Here is an 11,003-nt window from a genome sequence, read left to right as displayed (position 1 = left end):
CTGATTCCGTTTTCTGCTCTGTGTGGACATTAGCCCTTGTCAGATTGGTGAATGGCAGTCACTCTTGTTCTGGACGAGTGGAAGTTTTCAATGAAAATCTCTGGGGAACAGTGTGTGATAACGGCTGGAATTATTCCGATGCTGCAGTGATATGTAAAGAAATGGGCTGTCGAGATGTTTTCGAGCAAAGGATTGGTGGATATTTTAGCCAGGGATCAGGACCAGTATGGCTGAGTGATGTACAATGTTCTTACTCTGAAACGACTCTGAGACACTGTAATTTGCCGGGATGGGGACAAAACTCATGTGGACATGAGAAGGATGCTGCAGTTGCCTGTCAAAGTGAGTATAAATTTTAGCATATATTTTTGTTGCTTATATTTAAAGCACTTGCATGGAATATTCAGTTTTAAAAAAATTATGTTAAAATTTGGTTAATTTAAATCATGCCACAAATGCTGTGCATAGAAATTTGGTTGAAAATAATCTACAATATTTCTGTTGCCTCACAAGTCTTATCCATGAAAATAAGAAAGTGCATTATATAATTCCCTATGACAACAACGCTAATTATATCATAATTCAGGCAGAATTAGGTTGGAAAATGGCTTCAATGCTTGTTCTGGAAGAGTGGAGATATTCTATTATCGCTTGGGAAGCCCTCAGTTCGGAACAGTATGTGATAATAACTGGGATCTATCAGATGCTGCAGTGGTGTGTAGAGAGATGGGATGTGGAGATGCTAGAGCAGCAAAGAGTGCTGCTTATTTTGGGCAGGGTGGGGGACCAGTATGGCTGAATGATGTTAACTGCGTTGGAAATGAAATCACACTTGCTGCCTGTGAATCCCAAAAAACAGAAGATTACAGTTTGCATTACAAGGATGCTGGAGTCATCTGTCAATGTAAGTTGTTCCATTGCCATGCATTAAAAAAATATATTGAAAAAAAGAATTTCAGTATGCAGTCCCTATGTGAGTAACAAAACATCAAGTGTGGTACACCCAAAAATGAAAAACTGTGATTCATTATAATCTTTATGATGACATTGCATTAAAGGGGTCATCGGATGTTGATATGATTCTTTAGGGTCTTAATGAAAAGTCTATGGTTAAAATTTCTCAATGGTAGTGTAAAACAACACCCTCTTTACATTGCCAAAAACAGCTCTGCACACAGCAAACCATTTTGTTGCTTGACTATTTAAATGCTAATGAGCTCTGCTGACCCAGCCCCTCTCTTCAATGGGGTAACAAGCAGTTATCATGAGAATGTTTACTTTAGCCGCATTTAGCCACGAAACTTGCTAACTAGCGCTTAACTTGCTAACTTTAATGTTGCGCGTGCATATCATGTGTCTGTTAATGGGAGGAAGCCATACCCTGTTTTAGAGCTCTGTTACATGCCACATGCACGCACATCGATAGCGACACCAAAGAAAAAGGGTGCCGCCCGGAGTTCAATCTCCTGCTTCCACAAACACACCAGCACACAACCCAGAAGTCAAGAAAAGTGGGATTTATTTGTTTACATTGGGATGAGACTTGAGTCTAAGACTAAGTTTGAAATCCTCTTCCCTAGAATTAAACAATGAATAAAATACAAATCCTTACCTCCCTTGCAGACAATTAAACAGGAGAAAACTATAAAGGAAATAAAAAGGCCTAAAAACCTCTCACAGGTTACTTTAAATAAATGATAATTAGTTTGCCAATACAATTACCGGCCTAATTCCACTACCAGTTCTAACTCCTCAACAGGAGTATTACATGAACTGGGACACAGCACAGCTCTCTCGGGGTTAACACACTGTTTTTAAGCAGCAGTCGTACACACACGATCTACACCAAGGAAGCAGGAGGGTGAGCTCGACAAACAGACAATCCTCACTGCTTATATCCACACGTTGAGATGCTTCAGCTGCACCTACTTAGCAGCTGCACCTGGTGCTCTAATGAGCAGGGAGCGAAAAAGAGAGAGAGACAAGAAAATACACACCACTCACAGGTTAACACTTGTGACAAAACAATTACGTTCTAACACGTAACACTCCTCCCCTCCCCAAAAGATTAATGGCTACATCACATTGTACATGCGACTGAGAAAAACCAACTGATTATGGTCCGTATAAACTTTGACAGGGAACGTGGACCCACAAAGATAAACCTCGAAATGTTTCAATGCCATCAATAACGCAAGAGCCTCTTTTTCAATAGTGCTATACTTGTGTTGACAGCGATTAAACTTTGAGAAATAACACAGGTTTCTTGATGTTCATTTCTGACATCTGCAGAAGGACAGCTCCTACGCCTACCATACTTGCGTTAACCTCAAGTTGGAAAGGCCGTTCAAAGTCAGGGACGGCCAGGACTGGGGCACTACACAAAAGGTCTTTCGTTCCAGAGAAAGCACGTTCACAATTAGAAGTCCAGTTAAAACCTGATCACGGTCGGAGAAGGTCCATTAGCGGTGCAATAAGAGTGACAAAATTGCGACAAAACCCCCGGTAATAACCAGCCATTCCGATGAAGCGGCGTAACTCGCGTTTGTTTGTGGGTGTAGGAAATTCAGTTATAGCCATTACCTTGGCATCTATTGGACAAACCTGACCTTGACCCACACGTTTACCAAGATAGGTGACGTAGGCTTTGGCGAACTCGCATTTTGTCAGGTTCACAGTTAGCGATGCACCAGCTAGTCGGGAGAATACCTCACAATAACGTTTCAACATGTTCTTCCCACGTGGGAGAATACACAACAATATCATCAAGGTAAGCAGTACAATTCTGTACATCACGCAGTACCAACTGCATTAGGTGTTGGAACGTGGATGGGGCGTTCCGCATACCGAAGGCAATCTCTGAATATTGACAGAAGTAGTCTGGTGTGACAAATGCTGAGATTTCAGAAGCATGCGGAGTAAGGGGCACCTGCCAGTAGCCCTTCAGCAGGTCAAGTTTCGAAATGAACTTTGCTGGTCCGACTCTATCAATGCAATCATCTATTCTCAGTAAGGGAAAACAGTCAGGTTTAGTAACTGAATTAAAGGTGCTCTTAGTGATGTCACACATTTTTTAGGCCAAAACATTTTTTGTCACATCCAGCAAACATCTCCTTACTATCCGCTAGCTGCTTGTCCCCTGAACACACTGTAAAAAAAAAAAACACGGGGTCTCTCTAGACACCACAGGCTCCACAAACAACAGGAAAAACAAACTGGGCTCACCCGCACCACAAAACATGAACTGTTCTAGCCAATAACCGACAAGAAAGATTTGGGGGGTTAGTGCACGGATGAGGAGGAGGGAGGGTCTAGCTAGCCTCCGTATTGTTTGACAACAATTTGAATGTCAACAAGAAGTTACAACTCCCGGCATCGCTTAGAGCACCTTTAACCTTTCGGAAGTCAGTACAGAATAGAAATTATGAATCACTTTTAGGTACCAACAGGCAGGGAGAACTCCACGCGCTTTGACTTGGTTTAGCTAAACCGTTTCGTAACATGTATTCAACCTCAGTTTTCATGATACCATGTTTATAAGGATTAACTCTATACGGGTGTTGTTTAATAGGAACTCCAACGTCATGGAACAACACATAAGTGCAAGACGGGAGATCAGAGAAAATACTGGGAAAACTGTCAATCAATTCTGTAATACTTTTTCTTTGATAATCTGGTAAGTGACCAAGAAAGGTATGCAAATTGTTGAGCATGTTCGAATTTTGCAAGCTTTTGCCCAGCCCTGGAATATTTACTCCAACTTCATCCTCGATGGAGCTCTGGAGAACAGGAGCCACCTACGTCACATCCTTAACTGATGCTACAACTTGATCTCTAGCATGATACGGCTTCAGCATATTAATGTGACATTCGCATTTTCTTCCTACGATCTGGCGTTCTCAGTACATAATTAGTTTCACTCAGTTTTTTCTCAATAATGTAAGGACCAGTAAATCGGGATTGCAAATCAGACCCAGGAACTGGTAATAATGCCAGCACCGACTCACCCGGAGCAAACGAACGAACAGCGCTTTTGAGATCGTAGTAATCTTTCATAACATCCTGTGAACCTGCTAGATTAGACTTGGCGAGTTCACAAGCGCGGTTCAACCGCTTACGAAGAGTATCCACATACTCAGCCACTGGCACAAGTGCAACCTCTTTCTCAAGCATTTGCTCACTAAGAAGCCTAAGGGGGCCTGGAAACTGAGTGTCCGAACACTAACTGCGCTGGGCTGAAGCCTAGAGAGTCTTGCACGGCCTCTCTTACAGCGAAAAGTAGCAAGGGCAAACTGTCAGCCCAGTCTTTTCCCTCTTCAGTGCAGTAGATACGCAACATGGTTTTGAGTGTTTGATGGAACCGCTCCAACGCTCCCTGAGACTCCGGATGATAGGCAGTGGACATCTGATGCGACACCAAAATTCTATTTAGCACCTGCTTGAAAAGCTTCGATGTAAAGTTGGTTCCACGGTCTGTTTGAATTACTCAAAGCAAACAAAAAAGAGAGCAGAATTTGATTAGTTCCTTTGAAATAGTCTTCGCTTTCTATTACGGAGAGGGACCGCCTCGGGAAACCGAGTGGTTGCACACATCAGCGTGAGAACAAACTGATGTCCACTTTTCGATTTTGGGAGCGGGCCAACACAGTCTAGTATTAATCTTTCGAACGGCTCCCCCACCACAGGAATTGGGTGTAGGGGCGCACAACCTGGTTAGGTTTTCCTGCGATCTGACACGCATGACAGGACCAGCAATATTTCACGACACAGGCTTTTATTCCGGGCCAGAAAAAATATTTTATAACACGCTTAAGGTTTATTGACTCCAAAGTGGCCTGCCATTAGGTGATCGTGAGTCAGTTCGAGCACTACAGGACGATAACAGGTTGGCACAACAATTTGGTAGGCATGGTCTAAGTCAGTCGTGTCCTCAGATATTGGAAGCCACTTGCGCCTTAATACCTCCTTGTCCCAATAATATCCCATTCTTACATGAGCGAGTTCATCTTTGGTTTTACGGCGGATTCAATACAGCGCGACAAAGTAGAGTCTGACTTTTGTGTGGCACTAAGCTGCTTTCGTCCTATAGTAACAGTTTGCCTTTGATTACACGCATCAGAGTTTGCCTCAAACACATTGTCATTCACAGACAACGACAACTCCGTTGGTTTCGAACTTAGTAGAAAAGAGTCAGACATATCAATGGTGTCTGCAACTTTCTGTGACTGTGCACGCATTACCGCACACACTGGAAATAAAGGAGGAGAAACAGCCAGCACATCTGAATCTCTCGTAGGACACTAGGACACTAACGGAAAAGGGAAAACATTGCCTCCGGCCAGATCGTTCCCTAAGATGAAATTGACACCTTCAACTGGTAGTGTAACACATACTCCCACGTTTACTAAGCCAGTGACTAGCTCGGATTTCAGGAACACAGAATGAACAGGAATTTTATTGCATCCGAGCTCAATTCCACGGACCAATACATCAGTCCCTGTGTAAGTGTCAGCAGATAGTGGAAGCACATTTTCACGAATAAACGAGTGGGCGGCACCAGTGTCGCGCAGAATGGAAACAGGTTTTGACGTATCGCCAGGAGAAATAGAAACTGAACCACTCATCAGGAAAGGTTTAAACAACTCCGTTCCAGGTGAAAAAGACTCATCCATTCCTACCTGCAGTTCAAGTACTAAATGTGCAATACCTTTAGCTTTAGCAGCCGCATTCTTTTGCTTCAACGCCTTGCAGTCTGCAATTAAATGACTGGGATCAAGACAGAAGAAGCACGAGCGTTTTGAATCGGTGGGTCTAAACATACTTCCCCCGGGCACTCTCGCACGAGAGTCAGACTTTGGGGAACGCACACCCGCAGAATTCCTCTCAGTATATGCTCTAACGTTTTGACTTGGACAGGACGAGGGAAAAACAGTACGGTGAGTCAACACGTACTCATCAGCAAAAACTGCAGCTTCAGACAAAGTAGAAACCTTCTGTTCATTAAGATTTTCAGGGAGGCAACCCTTGAAGTCCTCCAATAATATTAACTCCTGCAGGCGTTCAAACGTTGTAGCATCCGACGCAATACAATTTTTTTATACAATTTTTATCATGCACGAATTCTACAAAGGTCTGTCTAGACATCTTAGTATGACTTGTGAATTTCTGCCTGTACGCCTCTGGCATGAGTTCATATGCTCTAAGAACTGCTGTTTTGACTTCATTGTATTAAGAGAGTCTTCAATGGGCAAAGCAGAGCAAACCTCTTGTGCTTTGCCCATGAAGCTACTCTGTAACATCACCACCCACATATCTTTAGGCCAGCACAGTTTCCCAGCTACCCTCTCAAAAGCTGTAAAGTAGGCATCTACTTCCGTTTCCCTAAACTGGGGAACAAGCTTCATGTAACGAGTAGGATCAAACTGACTTAACTCATGGCCCCCCTGTGGCTCACCAACGGGCTGCACACGTTCCTCCTGCTTCGTTAACCGAACGAGTTCTAGTTCACGTAACCCTAGCAAACGTGTCTCGTGTTCTTGACGCTTAATTTGCAAGTCTAATTCTTTTAATTTTAGTGCCACCTCTGGATCAAACTCAGGTGCAGGTGGTACAGATTCTTTGGTCAAAATACCAGGAGAAATCATCTCAGACAGGATTTCCGTTTTGATATCAGCTTGTAATGCTGAAGATGAAACGGATATTTTAAGACTCTCCACAATTTGCAGTAACTCGTTTTTTTTTTGAAAACGATCTAACTGCTCTACAGACGGAGAGCTAATAAAGCTAATAAAACATCAAGAGCGACACCAAAGAAAAAGGGTGCCAAGGAAGCAGGAGGGTGAGCTCGACGAACAGACAATCCTCACTGCTTATATCCACACGTTGAGATGCTTCAGCCGCGCCAACTTAGCAGCTGCACCTGTTGCTCTAATGAGCAGGGAGCGAAAAAGAGAGAGAGACAAGAAAATACACACCACTCACAGGTCAACACTTGTGACACAACAATTACGTTCTAACACGTAACAGCTCTCACCCCATTTTGGAGTTCCTGCCCCCATTTGGAGATTTCCAAGCTTGTTTCTTAATCTTTTGTCCATCTGTCCATTAGCACTTGTTAAACTGGTGAATGGCACTAACTCTTGTTCTGGACGAGTTGAAGTTTTCTTTGATGGCCGTTGGGGAACAGTATGTGATGATGGATGGGATCAGTCAGATGCTGCAGTGGTGTGTAGAGAACTGGGCTGTGGGAATATTATAGAGGCAAAGAATGCTGCTTATTTTGGATTGGGATTAGGAATCGTATGGCTAAGTGATTTACAGTGTGCCAGTTACTCTACTCTGAGAAACTGTAATTCAAAGGGATGGGGACAAAACAGCTGTGGACATGAGAAAGATGCCGGAGTAGCCTGTCAACGTGAGTTCGAAACCTAGTACATAAAATTAATAGAATAAACTAATCATTTTATGTTCAATGGTAACACTTACATTTTTGTGGGCATTAGTTAACATCAGACTGGTGAATGGCATAACCTCTTGTTCTGGACGAGTTGAGGTTTTTCGTGACAGTCAATGGGGAACCGTGTTTGATGATGGCTGGGATCTATCAGATGCTGCAGTGGTGTGTAGACAGATGGGATGTGGAGATGCTATAGAGGCAATAGGTGGTGCTTATTTTGGACAAGGTGCAGGACAAATATTTATGGGCTATGTGAACTGTGTTGGAAATGAGACCATGCTCACTGATTGTAAATTTCAAAGATGGGGAATGGATGACCATTCAAAGGATGTTGGAGTCATCTGTGATCGTAAGTGAAATCCACAAATTTTCTACACTTTCTTTCTCTTTTATTATATAGAAAAAGGAGTAATTTAAGGAATGGTTAACCCAGAAATGAAAATATACCCTTTTTTATCAGAACAGATTTGGACAAAGTTACCATCACATCACTTGCTTACTAATAGATCCTCTTCAGTGAAAGGATGCTGTCAGAATGAGAGTCCAAACAGCTGATTAAACATTGCAGTAATACATAAGTATTCCACACAACTCCAGTCCATGAATTAACATCTTGCAAAACAAAAAGAAGCATGTTTGTAAGAAACAAAGCCATCAATAAGGTGTCAAACCATTGCTTCGGGCAAAATGTCCAGTATCTATAATACCTAATGCTTCCTCTAGTGGAAAAAGTCCATCCCCTGTTGTCCTCTCAAATTCCACCAACATATTTTTCACCAACATATCAGTAAACAGTATCTTTACTGATTCAGAAGAGACTACCATTTCACTGGAGAAAGCAATATTATAGATAAAGGACTCAAATTTTGAAGAAACAGTTTGAAGTTAAACATTTTTTATAATGGATTTATTTGTTACAAACATGCAGCTTTTTGCTTCTCGAGATGTTAATTGATGGACTGAACTGAACAAAATAATGTGGATTATTGTGATGTTGTTAGTTTGCACATGTTCACTGCAGAGGATCCATTGGTGAATAAATGATATCGAAATTGGTTTAGATGAAGAACCAAACTCATCTACATCTTGGATGCCCTTACCAAAAAGTAGTATACTTCAAGTTTATTAAGTATACTAAAGTAAAGTTAAAGTACATTTTTAAGTATACTTTGTCACAAGTATACAAATATCAGTGTTCTGTACTATACTTGTAAGTGTACTGTTCCAATACTCCTTGGGACTAAATTGGCCCACTTTCTAGTATATAAAAGTATACTTTTAAGTATCTTTTAAGTATAACAGTTGTAAACTTTGAGTGCACAACTAGTTTATCTCCATGTTTGTAGCGCCCTCTATTGTATAATAATGACAACACGGATTCTAGGAATATAGCTCAAATATATTTAGACTTTTTTTGTAAAGTCAAGTATACTTTAAAGTTTAAAAGAAGTATACTAATAGCACACTTGAATAAACTCCTTTTTCGTAAGGGTGGCCCAAGGGTGAATGAAGATTACGCAAATTTTCATTTTTTCTGAGAACTGTTTCTTTAATGCGGCAGTGTTTGGAAGTGTAACATATAATAAGAAATACAGTAAATTAATAGTCATTGTAAATAAATAAAAAATTGTTTTTAAGTTTCTTTTACTTTCATTTGTGTGGCTTTTAGCTTCTCTCAGGCTCATAAATGGACACGGCTCTTGTTCTGGAAGAGTGGAGGTTCTTTATAATGGAGCATGGAGAACAGTGTGTGATGATGGCTGGGATCTGACAGACGCTGCAGTGGTGTGTAGAGAGATGGGATGTGGGGATGTGATCGAGGCGAAGAGCGCTGCTCATTTCGGTTCAGGGTCAGGGCCTGTATGGATAAGTGATTTACAATGTTCCAACACTGACTCAAGACTAAGAGATTGTAAATCAAGTGGATGGGGAAGAGGCAGCTGTGGACATGAGAAAGACACAGGAGTCATCTGTAAGGGTGAGTGTGAACCTTTAAGACTAAAATGATTGTATATGTATTTTATGATCACGCTCTCATTATATGTAAACTTTCTTACTTTGTGTGAGCAATAGATAACGTTAGGCTGGTCAGCAGCACCAACCCCTGTTCTGGACGAGTGGAGGTTCTTCTTGCCGGTCAGTGGGGAACAGTGTGTGATGTTGGATGGGATGCATCAGATGCTGCAGTGGTGTGTAAGCAACTGGGCTGTGGGACAGTTTTGGAATTAAAGAGTGCTGCCTATTTTGGAATGGGTTCAGGAACGGTTTGGATGAATAATGTAAACTGTTCTGGGAATGAGCCTTCTTTGATGAGCTGTTCATATAATGCAATTCCAAACAGATGTGGCCACGAGAAAGATGCCGGAATCATTTGTGGATGTAAGTGCCCATGTTTTCATTTTAGTGAGTGAGGTTATGGAGCAGTGTGTTTTATTCATGGAGACATTGATGACTTTTGGTTTCACTTAGCTGTTAAAGTCATGTTTAGGGTTGAAGTGAAGGCTAGGAATGGAATCGACCCAAATGCTGCAGGAATCATAAATAAACTTTCCCTGAGGTGAGAGCAGTGGAAAGAGTAACATTGAGCTGTATCTTTCACCACTTTTAACTGTCATCTACTGGCTGTCCATGTTACTGTTCTGTTCATTTGGATCTCATAGATTGGGAAGAAGCTACAAATCAATGGGAAGTTCTCACTGAAAACTTGGACAGATGGAAAAATCTTCCATGAGAGAATAGGAGCTGCACCCTGACAAATTGGTAAGACTTTAACACGAGCCTTAAAACTAAATCTTTAATGTAATATTTTCCACAATAACCGTGTATATGGTGTTGGTTCCTCAGGTCATTTCTGGAATACAGAGAAGAAAATAAGCAAACTCTATTTAAAAGGAAATAAATTCTACATCCATTTTTCAGTCGGACGTTTTATAAATTAAATTAATATTTATCTAACACATTTTCCACATGACAATGCTTTATATAATATCCTTGTTATTTTTTCCCATAATGACAATGTAGGTAGTGTTTTGATACTGATAAAGTACCTTTGTGTGTCATCCTAACTTTAATATATATTTAATCTTGATATAGCCAATACTTTACATATATTTTCAATGTAAACCTGTCTGGAGGTAAATGAATAAAAATATAATAGCAGTAATGATGATTTAATTTAGATACTATATATAGATGCATAAAAAAATATAAAGTTTGAATAAAGAACAATATTTCTGGATGTTGTAACTCTTGTCTTTCTGGTTCCAATTTCTGTATGTTTGTTTTGTTTTACAGAAACAAAAGAAACAAATTATTATGTTTAAAAAGAATTAATGTTGTGACTAAAGTTACCCTATTAATATACATTAGATATGGTACTATTTTGCTATTAGGTAATTGCTTAGCTCTTGAATGATATAGTGTATAATATATATATATATATATATATATATATATATATATATATATATATATAAATAAACACATATATGTGTATATATATATATATATATATATATATAATTTTTTTTTTTTTTTAAATATATGA

General features: G+C 40.4%; 1 protein-coding gene across 1 annotated transcript; it reads left to right on the top strand.

Annotated features, from left to right (window-relative positions):
• Window positions 1-789: 789 nt before the first annotated feature.
• On the top strand, window positions 790-10,583 carry LOC132105368 (deleted in malignant brain tumors 1 protein-like; the record flags this gene model as incomplete). The annotated part of the gene is made up of 7 exons (XM_059510456.1): window positions 790-904; window positions 7,109-7,414; window positions 7,503-7,805; window positions 9,126-9,434; window positions 9,530-9,835; window positions 9,926-10,216; window positions 10,301-10,583. Coding segments are annotated over 6 exons (1,431 nt in total), but the record flags the coding sequence as incomplete, so codon positions are not given.
• Between the last annotated feature and the right edge of the window lie 420 nt (window positions 10,584-11,003).

Source organism: Carassius carassius, chromosome 26 (genome assembly GCF_963082965.1).
Source record: "Carassius carassius chromosome 26, fCarCar2.1, whole genome shotgun sequence".
NCBI lineage: Eukaryota > Metazoa > Chordata > Actinopteri > Cypriniformes > Cyprinidae > Carassius > Carassius carassius.
The sequence above is the reverse complement of the archived record's forward strand: the minus strand, read 5'-3'. Positions and strand labels throughout refer to the sequence as shown.